Consider the following 21,251-nt stretch of genomic DNA (forward strand, 5'->3'; position numbering starts at 1 on the left):
GTAAGGGGGGGTGCGGAGCGCAGCCCGGGGGCGCGGGCTGGGAGGCGCCTGGGCTCCCCGCGCTCCCCGCCCTCCCCGCCCTCCCCGCTCGGCCGCGGGCTTCCCCGCCCCTCGCGGCCGCTCCCTCCCGCTGGCCGCTTACTTAACCTGGCGCGGGCGGCCCGGGCGCTCTCACTTCCCCGGAGTTCGCGCGTCCTTCCGTCTGCCGGTCCGTCGGTCCTTCCACTCCATGGCGCTCCTCGTGCGGCTGCTGGCCCTCGCCCTGGCGCTGGCCCTGGGCCCCGCCGCGACCCTGGCTGGTCCCCCCAAGTCGCCTTACCAGCTGGTACTGCAGCACAGCCGGCTCCGTGGCCGCCAGCACGGGTAAGCAGAGCCGTCCCGTGGCGGGGGGGGGGGGGGGGGGAGGCGGAAAGACCGGTGTCCCGGGCTCGGAGCGCACGTCGCTGGGGACATTGAAGCGGACCGGGAACTCGGCACAAAGCCCAAGTTAAATGCAAGCAGCGCGCAGGGCTCAGAGACACCAGCCCTGCACCGGTGGAGGGAGGGAGGGAGGTGCGGGACGATGGAGAGAAGCCAGCGCAGGACGCTTTGTAGAGGAAGGGGGTGGGGGAGATGACCAGTGACCCCGAGTCAGGCCAAGAGCGGAGACAATCGCACTTTCAGCCCCAGCAACTAGTGGAAGGGGGCGTCGGCAGTTTTCTGCCCAGAATCGTCATGAGAAGGTGCCCAAGGCAGAGAGGAAGCCCTCTCAGCGATGCACATATTCCAGTCTAGCCGGGTCATTGTCCCGCCATTCCAGACATGAGACCATGGCCACACCAGGTGGTGTGCCAGTCAGCATCCTAGGCACCCCAGGTTCCTGTGCACCTGGCCATGCCCTGTACCCACTACCTGGCATCAGCACACCAAGTGGAGTGTGGTACTTTCTCCCTCTGAAAATAAAGAGCAGGAGAGTTCACTGGGTTGTTCTATGCATTGTACAGAAAGGGAAACTGAGTCCTGAGAGGACACAAGACTGTCCCACAGTCCTGAAGTATGCACTGGAGCCAGCATTGGAGTTTGTCTTAAGGCAAAAGCTGAGTTTGGAAATGTAGAGGTATTCCTTTGAGACCCTGAAGATGTGTTGACTTTAGGAAGCCAACTCAGCAGGTCTGCCCTGAAAAAGAGCCAGGCATGAACCCAGGCAGAGGTGGGCAGTATTGGTACATACAAAGCCAAACTGTGCCCACCTCACACATAGCCAGGCTTTGCTGCAGCCTCCACCCTACCCGGCTGCACCAACTTCGTTTTCACAGCTGGTAAAACTATATGCAAGCAGGTTCTGGTAGGGACTCCTTAGGGGAAGGTCAGATGCTGCTGGGATCTGGCATTTGCACCTCAGGCAGTGCCTCTCCTCCAAGAGACTAGGCAGGTCTGTACTTAGATCAAAACTCATTATTGGGGATGATGGACTTGACTTCACAGACCCTGAGCAAGCCTTGGTTCCCCACACCTGGGGGTGCTCTGGGCATGGGAACAGGCTGCCCCTTTCAGGGAGCAGTTACCTTTGTTTTCTCTGCCTGTGGCTCTTCAGGTATCCCTTGGCCTTTCAGGTGTTCAAGGATTTGGGGGAGAGGGGCTGCTGGGAGCCAGTCTGGCTGCCCTGCAGAATAAAGTCAAGGCAGCCCATGCCACAGCCATAACACCCTCCTGGAAGGACACACTGGGGATGTCCTTGGGTCTTTGACTTAGACCCATGTGCATAGGAAGGTGAGGAGACAGGAAAATGGGGGTGTCCTGGGTGGGGTCTTTAACTTAGGCCATGTGCATAGGAGGGACAATGAGAAATATGCAGAGGATATGACACCTCAAAGTCAAAATGTGACAACTGGCATTTTTCTTATCTCTGCCCAGCTTACCTTTGGTCCCTGTCCTTTCTCACATATTGTGTTTGAGTGTTACAAACTACCTGAGAGGTTTTTGTTCCTCCTGCCTTTTAACCTGTAAGTCAGGAGATCCCCACAGCCTGCCTTGCAGCACTGTCACCCAGAATGAAGTCTGTACACAGCCACAGTGAAGGGTGGCCAAAGGTAGTGAGGATCCATCTCCTTCTCTTCAGAGCATAGGAGAGACACAGACCAGCTGGAAAATGGGGCTTTTAAAAAAATACATAGGTGCTCCTGTTATGAGTTTCAGTTATTAGATTAACTCCCACCATACTCTGTAGGCCAATCCTCTTGCAGAGCAGTTGGAAAAACCATGGTAATCTATGATGAACAGAGTAATCAGGAAGTCACAGGAGCCAGGCTTGGTGGTGCATGCCTATAATCCCAGCACCCCAGGAGACCCAGGCAAGGAGATGGCAAGTTCAAAGCCAGCCTGGGCAACTCATCAAGACCCTGTGTCAAAGTAAAAAATAAAAAGGGCTGGGAATGTAGCTCACTGGTAGAGTGTTTGCTTAGCATGAGCTAGGCTCTAAGCTCCATCCCCACCAATGCAAAATAAAAAAGGGGTGGGGAGTGGAGAGTGGGGTAAGAAGTCACCTGAGCACTCCATTCCCTGGGGAAATCTGGGTGCACACACACATGAGCAGGAAAAAATGGTTGTAGGCACAGTTGCCTTCACTGCACCCTAACTGTCCCTGAAAATACTGTAGGATTATCTGGTCTTACCCTGTGCCAGTGTATTATCTTGTTCAGGCTCCAACTCTGTTCAAAGCAAAAGCTGGTGAAAAGGGAAGAGGAAACTTCACATCATTGCTAGTTTAAGAAATGCAGTGTGACCCAGCGCTGGTGGCTCATGCCTGTAATGCTAGCTACTCCAGGAGGCAGAGATCAGGAGGATCACAGTTCAAAGCCAGCCTGGGCAAATAGTTCATGAGAGTATCTTGAAAAAACCCATCACAAAAAGGGCTGGTGGAGTGGCTCAAGGTGTAGACCCTGAGTTTAAACCTTAGTACTGCAACAAGGAAGAAAGGAAGGAAGGAAGGGAGGAAGGGAGGAAGGGAGGGAGGAAAAGAGTGAGTGAGGGAGGGAGGGAGGGAGGGAGGGAAGGAGGGAAGGACGGAAGGAGAGAAAGAAGGGTGGGTGGGTGGGTGGGAGGGAGGGAGGAAGGAAGGAGAAATGCGGTGTTCTGTGATATGAGAAAGAAATTATCTCTGTGCCTTGTTCCCAGGCAGCACTGCATCACCCACCATCACTCTGTGGGAATTTGTTGTAGAGTCCCCATTTTACAGACATTTTATAGCTGTAGGTGAAACTACAGCTTAGTGAGATAGTGACTTCATGCAAACACAGCTGGTGGGAAGATAGTAACTGTGATGTGATCTCTTGGCTCCCTACTGTATCTGTGCTGTTATAGGGAAGAAAAAAAAAGTGCAACTGAAAGAGAAGTAAAAATGCAACCACACTTCTGAATATCAGCAACCAAAAACTGGGCTGAACTTCCTTTCAAATCCAAATTGAACAGCAATGCTGTTAGGCCAGAGGCAGAAGGTCCAGAAATGGCTTGCTCATTTTGATTATAGATTTCCTGTGTACACAGCTAACCCACACCCTGATGAGAGAGGGAGAGGGTTATGGCCACCCCAGCCTCTGCTTCTGTCACAAAGGGCAGCAGCAGTGGAAACTCTGCAGAGGAATGTTGGAACCATCTCCACAGGGACCCACTGAAAACTCACCATACGCCTACATAAAGTTGCAGGGAATTCATAGACAGTAATTATTCCCTGCTTAGTCAGATAGAAGAGCTTCTGGATTGTTCAGCAGTAAGTAGAACTGTGGCCAGCAGGGACTCTTTAGGGGTTATTTAGGGACTGTTTAACTGGTGAATCCCAGAAAGCAAACAGAGAAGCCAGGTGTTCAGAAATTGGCTGGAGGCTGTATGCATTTGGTGAAACCCAGCTGGGACTAAAACCTCCTGCTGGCTGTGGTCTTCTGCCCAGCCTTAATCCCTCTCACCCTCTGGTTCTCATATCAGTTCCCAAATACTCCCCGTGCCTTATTGGCCACTCACCCTTACCTAAGGACAAAAAGCTGAACAAAAAGAGGTGACAGTCATATGGTAGAAGATTCATGTCAGAGAAGTAAAGAGTCAGAATGAATAACTACCCAAAAGCCTGAATATTTGAGAACTGACAACTGCCAGCAGCAATTGTAGGTGTAGCTATCACTGCAAAATACCGTGCACATCGAAGGATGCCTATGGATTGCATTTTTTAAGTAACAGAGGCATTGACATTGAAGAGATAGTCCGCCTGAGATCTCTGAGACGAGAGTCTCGTAAAATCCCTTAGTTAGTGGGGTATTTTTTGTATTCTTGTTGTTCTGTTTTGTTTTATTTTGTGGTGCTGAAGATTGAACCCAGAGCCTTGCCCATGCTAGGCAAGCACTCTACCATTTGAGCCACACACCCCCAGCCCTTTTGTTTTTATTTTTGACACTAATTTTGTCAAAGCTGGCCTCAGACTTATGATCCTCCTGCCTCTGCCTCCCAAGTAGCTGGGATCACAGGTGTGTGCCACCACACCCATCTCAATCTGTGGACAGCCTGCTTCCTACTCAGGAAAACCCCTCACAGTGATTACCATCCAGCCCCAGCAGCCTCCTTGCTCCAGGGGCTCCTAATGAAGGACTTGCCACCACCTGGTTTGAGCACCCACCGTTCTGGTTGGGAGGTGGTATAAGAGAATAAAATACACCAAAGAGAAATCCTGTGACTTTGGAAAAGGCTTCTCGGCAAATCCCCAGGTGTTCACTCTCTGGTTTTCCAGAGTTACTGAGAATCTTTTTGAGCTGGGTTGTCTTGGAACTGTTTTTTCAATAAGTTCATTCCAAGCTCCTAACTGGGATGTCAAACCTCAAACACAATGTCAACTACAGAATGATTTTTCTTTTGTGGGTAGTTGGGGAGAGATGTCCACCCATATCAGTTGTAGAGTCTCTTTAGTAGTCAGCATCAAACAAGGGTCTGGCATCCCAGGGTGAGGATGAAAAGAAGAATGTTGCTGTGGCAGTGGAGGAAGGCTTTCTCAGGGATGGGACTGAAGCTGGGGTCTAAGTAATAACCAAGAGGTAGCTGGGAGGGCACCCCCGCTATGGTCCTGACAGCAACTGGCCATGCGCCCTAGTGCACAGTGTGTACGCTCTGGGTTGTGTCTGGGAGCCAGGCAGCTGCTGTAGACATGCAGAGTATGTCTGTATGTACTAGGGCCTTCCCTTCCTGATAACAGGGCTTGGGACACACACTGGGGTGCCATATATGGGCAGAGTCTGGAGTACAGATGCAGGGGAAGGCTGGAGCATCTCTCAAAGCTGCTTGCTTAGCAGACATACCACTTGGACCTTGCTAGTTTGCTCTATCTGTGACATGCAACCTAGAATTTTGAATATTTTTAACATAATGATTACCTATACCAAAAAAGGATATTCATGTGTAATCATACCAATGTGTAGGATAGACTGAAACAATTTCTTATTTCAGGGGAATATTTATGGGGACCAAGGGGAATCTAGGTAGACAGGGCCAAAGACTTTCCAAACCCACTCCCTGCCACCAAGACAGAAATAGCTGTCTGTCTTCCTCCCTAAAAACTTCTGATGACCTGGGAAGGCCAACATGATGGGGCAGATGTCAAGGTGGGTGGACATGCTGACCACCTCCCTAACACTGTTGCTTTTGTCTACAGCCCCAACGTGTGTGCTGTGCAGAAGGTCATTGGCACCAACAAGAAGTACTTCACCAACTGTAAGCAGTGGTACCAAAGGAAAATCTGTGGCAAATCAACGTGAGTATCCTTAACCACCCAACACCCACCCCACCCAACCACCGCCACCAAGGAGGCCATGCTGCATGCGTGCCAGCTACAGGTGCCCCAACACTGAAAAGGTCAGGCTGCCTAAGGAGCCATGAAGACACTTGTGCAAACGTGTCAGGGAGGGAATGTGTGCTGGGGAGTGGCATTCTTAGGAAGCTGACCAATTTTGTTTTGCATTTTCAAAGTTGTTGGCAAAGCTTGGGTATGTTTTCCAGGGCTGGTTTAGGATTATAAGAAATTGTGTGTGCATGTGTGTATGTGTGTGTGTGTGTCTCAGTCTTCACTAAATGATACAAATATTCAGAGGAGAAGCCACCAGTATGTGACACTAGGAAAGAAAGCCTGAATTACCCCCAAATATTACCACCCCTGCTCTGCAGACTTAAGGTAAACACTTTGAAAAGACTTAGGGTGCCTAGAAATATGCCCAGGAGAAGACAGCCATTGCAACTTATGACCAAGCTCAGACTCCAACCCATACCCTAGCTCTGCACTTACCTGGGGAGGGTTAGTCTTTCAAATCCTTGGTTGCTTCATCTGTTAAGTGGGGATATCAATAGTGAAAAGGTCAGTTAGAGAGGAATTGGCTTGGGTTGTAACACATTTGTACCTGGAAGCAACACTAGGAATCTCTCTGTATAGCTATCCTTATCTCAACTAGCAAAAACACCTTGTCTCTCTTATTATTGCTTATGTCTTCTCTTCAACAAAATTAGAGATAAGGGCAGAACAAGTTCTGCCTGGAAGCGAGGAGGGTTAGGAGGGAGAGGGAGGGGGCAGGGGGGAGGGGGGAGAAATGGCCCAAACAGTGTGTACACATGTGAATAAATGAATAATTTTAAAAATTGGGGATATCAAAAGCACCTGGCTTGTGGTGTTGCTATAGGAATTGAATGAATGAGGGAACAGGAGGGTGGATGTACTGGGCGCATGGTAACTGCTCAGTAAATGGTCGCTACTGTTTTTACCCAGGAAGTTGTGAATCTAAACCCCACAAACAGAAGGAAGGGTGCCCACGGGTGTGGACTGGACCAATGTGGTTCCAATAGGACTTGTTGGTGCCTCTTTTATAAGCATGGAAGGAGGCAACCTTCCCCCCAGCTGCCATCTGCCTGGTGGAAGCACTAGCGGGCATGTTCTAACAGAACTCTGGAAATCTAATCTGCTTTGGCACTGACTGTCAACAGATCTCAAAGCTGGCTCTCTCCTGCAGATCAGAAGATGTGCCTTGCTCATCTATCTTTGTGAGCCACTTTGGGGCCTGAACTTCCTCTTTTCTACAAAACAGGAGGATTAGGGGAGTCTAAGCCACTCTCTTGAACTTCTTCCAATGTTAGGATTTTTTTCATTTATCGCCTATGACATTGCTTTAAAGTAGCCATTGCCTCCAACCTAATCACCAATTGAAAGGAAAAAAAATTGCTCTTTCTTTAATGTGTTCATGGAAACAAACATCCTAATTTGTGACCCTGATTATGTTAGGAAATTACCAATCCTAGTCTGAATCAAGAGAAATTAAGGATCATAGCAGAGCTAGAGAGAGAGCCCTGGGGTCCTGTGTATGACAGGACCATGGGTGCTGGCTCCCTGCCCCAGTGAGAACCCAGAGTTGCATGAGTAAGGACACACCTCCTAGGTTCAATGAGCAGATACTCAGCACCAATTTTTGCTATTCTGAACAAAAAGAGATTCTGCATACACAGAATCTATATCACACATTTCTCCCTGATGCCCAAATTAAAAATAATTATGTCTTTAGTAATGATTGATTTTTTTCATTTGAGTACATAATCTCCTCAAACAATTAATTACTTAAACACAAAGCCAGCCCCCACATAATTGCTTCTTGGAAGGTAACCAAAGCACTTGTGCCAAGAAAACAGCTCTTCTACATCTCAGAACCCCAGGTTTCAAAGAGCACCACCTTGTTAGTTCAGGTTTTTCTACAGGACTCACCTGTGATATCCAGCTGTCCGCAGGGCACACCTGCCTTCCTGTTACACATGCCCCTGTGTTCAGGCATTTGCCTAGGAGCTAACAGTAGCTTGATGACATTCCTCAGCAGCTACCAGTCTGACACTGTGGCTGACAATGAGTCACAATGGCTTACTTTTTTTTTCTTTTATTATTCATATGTGCATACAAGGCTTGGTTCATTTCTCCCCCTGCCCCCACCCCCTCCCTTACCACCCACTCCGCCCCCTCCCTTTCCCCCTCACCCCCTCAATACCCAGCAGAAACTATTTTGCCCTTATTTCTCTAATTTTGTTGTAGAGAGAGTATAAGCAATAATAGGAAGGAACAAGGGGTTTTGCTGGTTGAGATAAGGATAGCTATACAGGGCATTGACTCACATTGATTTCCTGTGCGTGGGTGTTACCTTCTAGGTTAATTCTTTTTGATCTAACCTTTTCTCTAGTTCCTGTTTCCCTTTTCTATTGGCCTCAGTTGCTTTTAAGGTATCTGCTTTAGTTTCTCTGCATTAAGGGCAACAAATGCTAGCTAGTTTTTAGGTGTCTTACCTATCCTCACCCCTTCCTTGTGTGCTCTCACTTTTATCATGTGCTCATAGTCCAATCCCATTGTTGTGTTTGCCCTTGATCTAATGTCCACATATGAGGGAGAACATACGATTTAAAAGACCAAAAGACAATGGCTTACTGGCTTTTGTTGTCCTCATCTTTCTCCATGTGTGCCAGGACAAGGCAGAAACCAGAGACATGTGTATTGACAAAAGGCTCCTGGCAATCAAGTCCTTCCCTCTGGCACTGGTTTGGCTTTGAGAGTATGTTGGAGTAGTGGGACAGCACCCTCACCCACGTCAGTTCAAAGGGGGGTCCCCCAGCCCCAGAAAGGAAGACAGTGATGGGGTGTTGGTGGAGGAGTAAGATTTAGTTGAGTCAAGCAAGACCAAATGCCTACTACTCCCATCTTTTGTCTTGGTCTCACAAAACCCAAAGAAAAAGACACTCACATCCAACTCTTCAATGTGGTTATTGCTTTGGGCAGCTTCAAAAAAGAGGAAATGAAAATAGAAAAACATGAGTTGATTTAAAAAAAAAAAAAAAAAAAAAAAAACACTTTGTGACCCAGACTAGATCCTTCCTGGAACATCACGTGCAGCCTTGGGAAAGTGGACCTGACTTGGAAAATAACCAGAGAACTCAGAGGGAGCAAGAGGAGGAGTGGAAGTCATCTCTGCTGAGCCCAAGAGCTAAGAGCACCTATTTGGGGCATTGGTGTACCCAGGACTGAGGGACGGCACTTGAGCACCACATGGCCAGAATTAAGTGCTGGCTGGAGCTGGTGTTGTCCTGGGGAGTATGGCTTCCTGGATACACTTAGGTGGGTGAGGAACAGTTTGGGAAATGGAAGAATGGTGGTATTGGAACAAAGAGGACTCTCTCAGCATGAAGGAGCCAACATGGGCAAGTGGGCATTTTCTCAGCAAAGTTTCAGAGCTGAAGCTGCAGCAGAAATACATATTGGGATGAAAGGGAGCAAAATGTTATGGAGAGCCTAGGGCTCTAAGTCCAAAGGCAAAAATGAACTTGAAAGCAGATGAGGGCTACCAAGAACAAGTGGTATGAGGTCACATAGTGACACAGGGACAGACTTGGTGAGACAGGAGCCTGGAGCCACTTGTCTTCTGCTGTCAGGCCTCTTCTCCCAGAGGGAAGGGGACTGACCTGGTCACACTCAACACTGTCCTTATCAGCTGAGCTGCTGTGTCTTCATATCACAGCTTTTCTGCATTTCCTGAATTTCCAAAGAGAGAATCTGAGGATTTGGTGCTAGATATGAAAGCACCAAAGCCCACATACAGACTGTTGCAGGAAGTGGTCACTAATGGACCCCTATTTAGTGACCTGATTGAATTCACTTTAGCTTTTATTTCAGATCCTAAAGAATACCAGAGTGATACAATGGCTGTTCAAACAAGGAGGGTTGTGGGAAGCAGAGGGAATCCCACTCTGTGATTTCAGGCTCTGGCTTGATTGGTAACTGTAAAACTTTTATGAGTGAAGGTACAGGAAATTGTGGTCAGGAAGTCTGGCTGCCTCTCCACAGGCCTCTTTTGTGTGAGCTCTGGGGAAAGGGAGGTCTGTTCAATAGCCAGGTCGGAGTGACATCATGGGGATGTCACAGTCATAGCAGGAGCCCAGACATCATGCAGGTGGCACAGGGAGGACCATTGTCGGCACTAGCAGGTAGGAGTGACCACAGCCCATTCCAAAGTCTTGCAATTGCTTCACAAGCAACACAGTTCACAAGCATGGACGCCATTCTCTGGAGTCAAGATGATCTGCCAAAACACTCCCATTTTTTCTAGTAGCAAGTGTTGCTGTACCCAGGGGTTAAATGGTAATAATTCCTCAGCACTATGTTAAAGCTTAGAGACTGAATTTTCACTAAAGCCAGCTGGGCATGGTAGAGCTTTTCCATTCATTGGAAGGCTTATTTTCAATAGATGTCATTCTGGGCAGGGCACCCAGAGACATCTGACATGAAATTGAAGAAGAGCCATTTTTTGTTTCTTTCCTGCATCCCGTAACCTTGGTTCCAAGAGGAAAAAGAAGAGGATGGTGAGAAATCATCTGGGCTGTCCTTAAACCCACACTGGCACCTCCTTCTCTGTTTTGTATTCTCTATGCAACTAGCTGGGACCCCCTGGATAATCTGCTCCAAGATAATGGAGATTGGGCATACACCAAACACCCCTATTGGGCAGTGCTTCCTGAAGTTTCTAGACCAGTCTATAAACTGAGTCTGCCTAACTGACATGGAATTTTGTTCTATTAAGAACTTATATGAACCCTATAGGGTAAGGACCTGTGATAGCTAGAAAAACAGCACCCCCTCAAAAGATATGCACACCTGTGCATATGTTCCCTTATATGGAAAGGGGGCCTTGGCAGATGTGATTAAGCTAGGATTTTGAGAGTGGGAGATTATCCCAGATTATTTGCTATGCCAGTGGAATCTTAAGAATCTTTATGGGATGGAGGCCATAGGGGCAAAATCAGAAAAGGAGATGTGCTGGTGAAATCTGGAGTGGGACTGGACCACAAGCCAAAGAACACCACAGCTTCTAGAAGCTGGAACAGGAGAGGTTGTCCCTACAGCCTCTAGAAGGAACAGAACCTTCTATTTTAGCTTTGTAAAACCAAATTCTGGCTCAAACGTCTAGAATTATAGCATGATACATTTGTACTGTGTTAAGCCAGTATATTTGTGGTTGTAGAAAGCTACAAGAAACTAATATGGTCCTCTCTACTGAATTTATTGATGTGTGTGGGATTTATTTCTCCTAATATGATTTGATCAGTAGTCTCTTGTAGGGTGATGCTTTCAATGAAGATAACCTGACTTCCATTTTAGTTTCCACCTCAGGTGTTTAGGTTTTGTTTGATTTAGATGAAGCTCAACAACTGAGCACTAAGAAGATATCAAACATCCCGTAAGTGCTTCTTTCAGTCCTCATACTCATTCTATGATCTAATAGAGTGTGATTATTAGCCCATTTGCAGATGGGAAGACTGGGGCTCTGGAAGCCTATGCATCCTGCTCAAAGTCATCTACTGACAGATGGGGTGGTCTGACATTCTACTGCACCACCCCCAGGGAGAATTGGGCCTAGCAGCTAGTATGAGCAACATGGCAGGTGCCCAAGTGAGCAGACATAGGCCTGGGTCTGAGCAGGCTCTCAGTCCCCCTCTACTGCCCCAAACCTGTGGCCATGGGCCCCAGAAACAAGACCTCCTTGTGGTCAGAGAAGCCCTTTGGCCTAGAGTTACCAACTTTCTTCCAGTTGCTCACCAAGAGTCTGGTGGTCATTATGACCCCCTACTGTAAGGGAGCTCCTCAATATCCTCATCAGACAGTGAGCATGGAAAATGGGGGAGACACAGTCAATATCCAGAAGCCCCCCAAATGCCCTCCCATGCCACACACAAGCAATTGCCACAGAATCATACGCTCATCTTCTGAATCTCCATCTTCTAACTGAACTGGTGAATGCTGTAGTGGCCAAGACCTTTCCTGGTGGACAGTCACTTAGACCAAGCTTTGATTTTTCTTTTGGGGGTCTCAACAATCATTCCAGCTACCTTGGAAAGGTGGTGTGCAGAAAATGAACCACTCTGGGCCGACAGTCGGGGGGACATGGTAACGTCTAGACGCAATGGGTCTGTGTTTGCTCTGTGACTCCTCACAGAAAACATGACACATTGAATGGTTTACCTTCTGTCACAGTAGACTGGCTCCCAGGCTCCGCTCCTTGCTTTATACTCATCCCCAGGCTCTTATAGTCAGAACAGCAACCAGACCCGTGCAGAGAGAGAGAGTGATAGCTCTAGCTTTGTATTAACTTCTTGAAAAATAACTGTGGGGACAGAAGTACCAATACGTTAGATGAGAGTGGAGGACAGCTTGCCAACATCCCACACTTAGACTTTGTGTTGACATTAGCTTTTTGCTCCCCTCCTTTCAATCTTTCTAAATCAGGCACCTTCCCTGCTTTCTTCCTAAAGTTATTCTGTCCTGAAAAGTTGGAACAAGATAATTAGTAGCTCATTGCCGTAGAGCAATGATGTTTTTACTTATTAGGCTGTGTCTGGCCAAGAAGAAGAAAGGATCCTTTAATCAGAACAGCCTTGCCTGATGAGATAAAATCCAGAGACCAGCAGAGTGGGCCTTCCTGTGCACGAACACATATGAATTGGGGAGGAGGGGGGAAGGGTGGGAAGGCCAGGGGGACGCAGACGGACTTCCCTGTGGTTTCCATCCTCTTCTGCCTGCATCCTAGAGAGATGGCAGCAGACCCACCATCTGCACTCATCTGTCTCCCCATAGCATGTTGCTCTCCCCAGGACCACACAGAGAGGCACACTGAGTACAGTGCTGGTGAGACAGGCTGCTGTCCAGATTGTCAGCCCAGGAAGATTGTCCCAGTAGGCTGACTTTTCAGTCTGCAATCTGTAGCTGCTCTCTGCTTCTCTGGGACCAGGCAGACTGGTTCTGAGAAGGGCTGGTTTTGTTGGGATAGCTGGGAGCCAGGAACCCACCAGCTATAGAGCCATCTCAACCCATCAGGCTACCTCTCAGGTAGAGGGCATGGCTGATGCTTGTACTCCTAGAGAGGCAAAGATGCCCTGCCGGCACCAAGAAGGCAGAGAAAAGAGAGGCAACAGGGCAAGAGAGTTAGGAGAAAGCTTCCTGGCAGAGAGCTGTGCTCAGTTAACCAGGAAAAAGCATTTGTAGCCTTGTTGCCTCTGCTGTGCGGGGCATGCTGCGGAAGTCATCCACACGTGACCGCAGAGCACTGTCCAGCTGCTGAGCTGCCATGAGACCTGGGTGCAGAAAGCCCACCTGTCAAGGCACAGGGCGTGCTGATGATTGTTACCCTCCCTGACTCTGGAGACACCACCTGTCAAATAAGTCTGTTTTCCCCATGTGTGTGCACAGTCAAGATTGATGGAAAAGGAGTTAGACTTGATGCAATGAGAGAAGAGTTCTAGGGTCCCTTCCCACCTGGGATCTTAAGAGATTCCTTTGACCCCCTAGAACCCTGAAGCTTTCTTTCTGATTCCATCCTAAGTTACCCTTCTCCTTGCTGAGTCTGTTCTACTTAGATCTGTTTCTTCCTCCCCAGCCCCTTTCACACACACACACACACACACACACACACACACACTGGTACACAGGAACCAGTAGATTCATATTAGGGGAATTGGTTTTCATTTGTCCTCTCTGAAATCCTGCCTTGTAGGTTTGGGGAAGCGAACTCAGAAGTCAACATTTTTGAAGGTCTCTGGCTAGCTTGTCTGGGGCTCCCAGCCATGGATTATGCAGCACCATATGAACATGGGGGTCCCCAGAGATGAGAACTTCGTGGGTTTTCCATTTGTGCTTATACAATTCCCTGGAGGTTTGAGGGGACTTGTCCTGATCCTACTTCCCCAACTCCAGCCACTGAGCCCTGGTATTTGTCAGAGAAAGCCTAGGCTGCCATGTGTGGGTAGTCCTGCTGCTCTGTGCTCAAGACTCGGAGCTCTCCTTGGATTTTGCTGGAAGTAGTTGGTGAACGCTGTCCTTCTTTGAGAGTGTGCCTCTCTGTCCCCTAAAAATCTGCCCACTGACTAGAACTATGAGTGTGGAGTCAGAAGGAATCATCTAGTTTAACTTCACCCCATTTTATAGATCAGGAAACTGAGACCAACCCTGCTAGTTACTCATGATCAAAAACCAAATCCCCTGATTCTACTGTTTCTCTTACACTACTCTTCCTTTGCAAGTTGGATACCAATCCTTACTTTAGCTGCATAAATGATGTTAGTTGCTGAAGATAACATTGTAGGTAGGTCAAGGTTAGCCCTGAGGTCATAGCCTGTTTAGCTCTTATAAGTACAACCTGCAAGGTTAGAAAGGAACAGATGGGAGGGGGACCGGAGAAAACAGGGAAAAGGAAAAAGGAGGATGGAGAAAGCAGGGCACAGAAGAATGTGCATAACTTGTTGCTCCTCAGTCATTTTCCCGGGGCCCATTTCTAGCCAAGTGACACCTGCAGCTCCCTGGCAGTCTGAGAACCTGAAACACCCCCCTGGGTAACAGGTGAATCGGGCTTCATCTTCACTTGACTAAGTCTTCCCTGAGCCAATGCCAACTGCATTCACAAGAGCAGGATGCCCATGCACACTGAGAGCAGCCTCCAGTGCCCCAAAGCCATGCTTCTTCCCATCCTACCTGCCTGTCTTCTGGGGATGTCATTAAACATCGTGCAGGAACAAGTCTGGAGAAACCCTCTGCAATTCAAGTCTGAGTTCTGTCCTGTCCTAGAGGGCATATCCATGCATAAGAAAGAAAGGGGGAGACCTGCGCTGTTTGCATTTGGCTCCAGGTCTGCCAAGAAGGGTCTGTGCTCTTGCAAGGATCACTTTCAACAGGACATGAAGATTTGACCTTAAGCAAGTCTTTCTTAGAGATGAGTTTTCAGATCTCTCCCCTTCTAACAATATTATTAGAACTTCTCAGGCTGCTTGCTTCTCCAGAATCTCAGTTTGTTTTTCAGACCTCCAGATAGTGATCAATGCCCCATAATGGGCTCACCTGGTAAGGAGAGAGAAATGTCTTCAGCTTTCCCAAACAAGTGATTTCAAAGATTAAGACTGGCTAGGCACCAATGGCTCACCCCTGTTATCCTAGCTTCTCAGGAGGCAGAGATCAGAAAGATCACAGCTCGAAGCCAGACCAGGCAAAAAGTTCGAGAGACTCTATCTCAAAAAACCTTTCACAAAAAAAGGGCTGGTGGAAGGGTTCAAGGGGTAGGCCCTGAGTTCAAAACCCAGTACCACACACACACACACACACAAAAGGTAAAACCTGTGCTCTGCTGGTCTGTGTTCATCCAAATGGAGAGACTCTTGGAACTGGGATACCAGTATTCTCTTGGAACGACCACAAGGTTGGGTAGGGAATTCAGTTTGAAACATAAAAATGTTTTGGTTGATTAAAATTTTAATTTAAATAAATAGAAAAACAAGCATCTTCAGAAAGGAGACTTTGCCTTTTATTTCAATTTCAAAGTTTGATTTATGATGACTGAGGAAAAACATAATGGTCACCTACAGGTGCCCTTTGGGGTTATGAAATAGAAGTGCTGGAAAAGCATGAGAAATTTAACACACACATACACACATCCTACAGATAAGGACACTCAGACCCATACAGGAGATGAGACTGGCTGGGGAGGTGGCAGGCTCAGACCCAGTGCTGGGGCAGGTCTCTCTACTCCTCCCACCTCCCTTTCTGGAACGCTGTCAGGTTTCCTGTGCATATGATGAAGGTCAATTCTTGGTGAATTATGTTTTCTAATCTCACTATTGAATGTGCTGCTGCGGTCTGGTTTCCCAGTTGGTTTGCTGCAGGTATTGCCAACTATCCAGAACGTTCTACAAGGCTGAAGAAGAGAAGCTCCTTGCCTATGAAAGGCAGTCATGATGTAGCAAATTATGTTCTGAGAGGAGGATGTTGTGCCTGTGAAGTCTTCCTGGAGAGGGCCTAAGGGAAGTGAAGTACTGCCTGACATATATGTGTACATCTCATTACAGAGTCATCAGCTATGAGTGCTGCCCCGGATATGAAAAGGTCCCAGGAGAGAAGGGTTGTCCAGCAGGTGAATGAGCCAGGCCTTGCCAGTGGGTGGGATGGAGGGGCAAGGTAGAAGAGAGAAGTACCCATCCAAAAGGCGGCAGAGTCTGAGCATGGGTCCATGGGATGAGAATGAGTTGGCATTCTTGAATGTGCACACCAGCCTCTAGGCCCATGTGGGGGTGAAGGGTGGGAGTTGGAAACTTTGCATCCCCTGAGCTAGCCCTTCTGACCGTTCCACAAGCTGGTGGAACAGAATCCCACTGTGACCTGCCCAGCCTCTTCTGAGCAAGTGCAGACTCTGGCCTTGTTTTGTACGGATGGAAGTGGTTCTCAGCACATGCAACACAGTTGGCCTGGCAGCTCATTAGTTTCCCATAGCCCTGCTAGAGATCAGATGGAATCTCTGGCTGAACTGGGAGCCCCAGACCATCCCCACTTCACTCTTTATCTGAGCTTGGCCTCCTGGAGTACAGCAGGAGGAGAGCAGCAAGCCAGACAGCTCATTAGTTTCCCATAGCCCTGCTAGAGATCAGATGGAATCTCTGGCTGAACTGGGAGCCCCAGACCATCCCCACTTCACTCTTTATCTGAGCTTGGCCTCCTGGAGTACAGCAGGAGGAGAGCAGCAAGCCAGAGGCAATGAAGGGAACCACAAATGGCTTCACGTCAGCCTTGCATTGAGCCAAAAAACGGTGTGATACCTTTGAATTTTATCATAGCCTTTTCTTTAGTGTCACACATCACCAGCAACTGTAAAGAAGAGTTTGTTTTTGTTTTAAGTTTGAATATAAGTTCTTTTTTAGTTAAGAATGTGAGCCTGAAACTTCAAAGGTTAATGCCAAGGTCACAAGGAGGATGTGGTTGGTGTGGGGAGAGCCCTGGCATTACTAACCCAAGTTGAAGGGCAGGCAGGGGAATAGAATGGGAAATGAAAAGACCTTTCTCAATTGCAGGCTACTTTGTAGAAAGAGCATCTGTTACCTGCAAATCCACAAAGTACAAATACACAAAGTGCAAATACACAAAGTTCTTTCTTCTAGTAGAAGCTGTGAGGGAACTAGTTAGAATAACTAGATGAATATGTAAGACTAATTTTTAATGGGATGTCTATTTCTGGTGTACATTCTTGTCTGTATTATCTAAATGTCTAGGAACAAAAGCTTTGTTCTACCGTGTTAAAATGATTAGCAATTAGCTCCAATTTTTGACTACTTAGCTAACTGAAAAAAAAAATTAACATGTAGCTGAGTTCACAGAGGAAAGCTCTTGACTTACTGAGTTATTTCTAAGAAGCATGTAACAAACTTTAAATGCCCCAGCAATAAATGTCTTTGGGCATTTCTTACTTCCTTGTCCCTCTTCACCTATAGCTGTACCCACTGTCCTCTCTAGCAAAGAAGGAAGGGTGAGGGTGTCTGGGTAGGATGAGACCCCAAGGCCCATGTCTGCTCTGTCCTCTTCCCCTGCAGCCCTTCCACTCTCAAACCTTTACGAGACCCTGGGAGTTGTTGGATCGACCACCACACAGCTGTACACAGACCGCACAGAAAAGCTGAGGCCTGAGATGGAGGGGCCTGGCAGCTTCACCATCTTTGCCCCTAGCAATGAGGCCTGGGCTTCCTTGCCTGCGGTGAGATGACCCCCTTCTGTTCAATGGATTCTTCCTGGGAACTGCCTTAATCCCCAAGGCATGGATGAAGAATGGGATTCTATATTTCAGGAAGTGATTCCCCTCAACCCCCAGATAAAGCTAAAATACTCCTTGCCAGGTCTCTTCCAGTGCCCCCTCATCCAACTGGAGAGAGACAATCCTTGGTGCTCACTGAGGAGGGGTCCTTGGCAGAAGAGAGGTCTAGGTGCACTTGGGGCTTAGAGTTGGGAACGAGGACCCAACTCTTGAACATGGTGTCTATAGGCCCCTAACTATCACATTGTCCTTCCTTCTAGGAAGTACTAGACTCTCTGGTGAGCAATGTCAACATCGAGCTGCTCAATGCCCTCCGATACCATATGGTGGACAGGCGGGTCCTGACTGATGAGTTGAAGCATGGGATGTCTCTCACCTCCATGTACCAGAATTCCAACATCCAGATCCACCACTATCCCAATGGGGTAGGAGCATTCCCAGTCACGCAGTGCTGTTTTCTGTCCACAGCGAACCACTTCTGGCCCATTTATAGGGCTTCTTTCTGGGGTTCTGTCCTGCAGTGTGATAAACTGTAGATAGTCTCCTGCCTCCTGGGTCTGCTTCTCCTGGGATCCTCCTGTTCTGTTCCATGGAAAGTGGAACCCATATTCTACTACTGGGTGTGAAAGCACTGTCTTCCCCTCCTTGGGATTCCAGATGCTTCCTCTGTTGTATTCACTGCTCATCTTTGCTTCTTCTCTACACAGATTGTAACTGTCAACTGTGCTCGGCTGCTGAAAGCTGACCATCATGCTACCAATGGAGTGGTGCACCTCATCGACAAGGTCATTTCCACCATCACCAACAACATCCAGCAGATCATTGAGATCGAGGATACCTTCGAGACCCTGCGGGTGAGGGTCTGCCCAGGGTGGAGGCCCAGGTTGGGGACCTATGGCTTCTGGAGAGGGGCCTGGCTGGATCTCTTCTGCAGGAAGAGCAGAGGATGTCTCATGTGGGGAAATATAGAGAATCCAGTAATCAGTGTTCAGCTTGACCTATCCTGTGAAGTGCCTCTCTCTGTCTTCTCCTTTGTAAAGCTTTCCTTTCTTTGGCCCCCCTGGAATGTCCAGTGGTTTGTGGCTGCAGCAAGGCAGGTTCCTCCGAGCCCTGGGCTGCCTGCACCTGCACTGCAGGGTCCAGAGGTCCTCCGATATCTGCTTCCCACATGTAAACATTTATACTAATAGATGGCCTATCAGGCCGCATGATACTTCTGGGCCACATGTCCTGATCCTGGGACCCCTGTTCCAGTCATAACTATATTTCCTTGGGGCTCAGACCAAGCAGACAGCTATCAGTGTGAACTCAGGAGTCTGGGGTCTGACTCCTGTGCTGGCTTCTGACTGCTGGGGGCCAAAAGAGTACTGTTCTTCCCTCATACCCCACAGGTGTCCATCTTCCAACTGGAGGGGCAGCCGGGCGTTCCTCTTGGCACCAGCCATGCAGGAGGAAGTGAGTGCAGGCTGCTCTGTCAGGGGTTTTTCTTTGATTCAAGGAGAACTTCCTAACCACAAGGGACACAAGTGGGAGTGGGGCGGTCCCTCCCTGGAGATCTCCAACACAAGAGACAAACACACTTGGGCTGGCTGGCATAGATGGGCCTCAGCAAGCAGGGACAGACAGCTCTTGGCTGGCTCTGGAAGACTTGCTCTCTAAGCTTTTCTCCTTTGCCTTTCTTCTGGGTCACTCAAAGCGCAGGGGTCTGCAAAGTAGCAATGTTGCCCCAAAGTTGGCATCACATATTTTGATTAACAGCAGCTGGTCTTGCTGAGTCACCCTCCCCCTTACTATTTAGGTGTGGCAAGGATTTGTTTTTTCCTTCTAACCTACTGACATTCCCTGATGCCCATCTTTCCTTCTTCCAACACATGCTTATTAAGCACCTGCTCCTTCCCAGGTATTGTTCTGTGGACCAAGGTACAGAGTGAAAAGGCAGACAAACCTCAGTCCTCCATGAAGCTAATATTCTTTCTGGGGAGACAGACAAGACACAAAAAGTAGCCACGGACCATGATATGCGCTGTGAATCAGCATGTCAGCGGTGCACCAAAGTTGTGGGAGAGAGATGGATGGCCAGGGAAGGCCTTTCTGGAAGAGATGCCTCAAGTGGAGGCCTGAAAGATGACAATAGGCCTATTCTACACAGTGCCAGGGCAGATGGGAAGCTCAGAGATAGACACAAGGAAGAGGCCATGGGCCAGAGCGAAGAACGTGTGGCAGGCAGAAAGTGGGGGGAGCAGACTGGTCAGATCCTTCAGGGCCTTGAAGATGGGATGGAGGAGGTTGTCTCCATCATGAGAGTGGCAGGAAGCTGCTCCTGCTGCTAGGAGATCATTCTGGCTGCTGTGTAGACGATCGATCATGTGGTCCTTTCACTGCTGGTGCTCACATAGGTAATTACCAGTAATTATGCAATTGCAATTGGGAGAAGGGGAACAAGTTGTGAAAGTATCTATACCAGACAGACTTGCATTTGTCTGGGGCCTGCAGGCAGAGAGGTGATGCCAAGTTGCCTCTCTGAGAAATGGCATTTGAACTAGGTCTGAGGAAGGAATAGGAGTCAAAGAAGCAAAGAAAGAAGGAAGGGCAGAGGGAATGGCAGGTCAAAGGCCTGGAGATAGAAAGGAAGAAGGCAAATTAATAAACTGAAAGATGGCCAGTGTGGCTGCAGTGCAGACCAGGCCCAACCCTGTGGAGGCCATGGTAAGGGGAAGTCGTGGCGTGGCTTCTCATTTCATCTTGGTCTTCTATAAGACCCTTAAGTCCTAAAGATAGGAATAGCCAGGCTGTATGCACATCTTACAAGGGAGAACCCAAAGCTTTCAGGGAGCACTTCATCCTCCCTCTTCCCCACAGGCTGCCGTGGCTGCATCAGGGCTCAACACCGTGCTTGAGGGTGACGGCCAGTTCACACTCTTGGCCCCCACCAATGAGGCCTTCGAGAAGATTCCTGCTGAGACCTTGAACCGGATCCTGGGTGACCCAGAAGCCCTGAGAGGTGAGCACCCTTGGCTCCTGCTGCTGCCTAGTTGGATGACCAGACTGAGCCCAAGACCGTCAGTAGTTTGATAGGCACATCACCTCTACCATGAGGTAACTCTGAGGATTGTCTACTGCAGCTGTGGCTTGTGATGCTCCTAGCCAGCCATGTCTCTGCAGAAGCCAGAACAGAGTTCCACTCTGGCTCTGTGGAGTGAGCCCAGAATCCCACGGCCTTTATCTAGGGCTAAGAAGGGAGACAGCACTACAGGCTCACAGCTGACCTGGCCAGACACAAGGAGAAATCAAGTCTCTAGGGATCGAAGCCAGAGCAAGACTGTCAGGTAGATGTCAAGTGAATGGGCATTTTGGATGTGTGGGGCAGGGGTGGCAGGCCGCGCCATCCTTCAAATGGAATCATCATGTTAACCCTTTAAGACTTCCTATATCTGGCCAGGTGCCTCATGGGTAAGCCAAAATTAGAGTTAAAAACCAGTTAGAGTCAACTCTTGACTCACTGGTTTCATCTTCCAGCTGCTAAGTTAAGAAGGAGCAAGCATGAAAGGGAGATTAGAATGGGGTCTGCCCTTCCTCCACGGGGCCACTTTCAATGCCAAGACCTCTGAAAGACCATGA

The 21,251-nt window shown here is 48.5% G+C and overlaps 1 protein-coding gene across 2 annotated transcripts in view; it reads left to right on the plus strand.

Moving 5' to 3' along the window:
* Nucleotides 1-144: 144 nt before the first annotated feature.
* Nucleotides 145-21,251, plus strand: part of Tgfbi (transforming growth factor beta induced) — a 32,338-nt gene continuing 11,231 nt past the window's right edge. Inside the window, exons 1-7 of one of the 2 annotated variants that reach the window (XM_020161245.2) lie at nucleotides 145-363; nucleotides 5,666-5,764; nucleotides 15,904-15,968; nucleotides 17,416-17,576; nucleotides 17,894-18,058; nucleotides 18,341-18,487; nucleotides 20,493-20,634. In XM_020161245.2, the coding sequence (XP_020016834.2) occupies nucleotides 230-363; nucleotides 5,666-5,764; nucleotides 15,904-15,968; nucleotides 17,416-17,576; nucleotides 17,894-18,058; nucleotides 18,341-18,487; nucleotides 20,493-20,634 (913 nt within the window). In that variant the 5' untranslated portion in view covers nucleotides 145-229. Of the gene's footprint in view, nucleotides 364-1,605; nucleotides 1,750-5,665; nucleotides 5,765-15,903; nucleotides 15,969-17,415; nucleotides 17,577-17,893; nucleotides 18,059-18,340; nucleotides 18,488-20,492; nucleotides 20,635-21,251 lie in introns of those variants that run through there. The other variant, XM_074058848.1, reaches the window with a different exon arrangement.

Source organism: Castor canadensis, chromosome 16 (genome assembly GCF_047511655.1).
Source record: "Castor canadensis chromosome 16, mCasCan1.hap1v2, whole genome shotgun sequence".
In the NCBI taxonomy this organism is placed as follows: domain Eukaryota; kingdom Metazoa; phylum Chordata; class Mammalia; order Rodentia; family Castoridae; genus Castor; species Castor canadensis.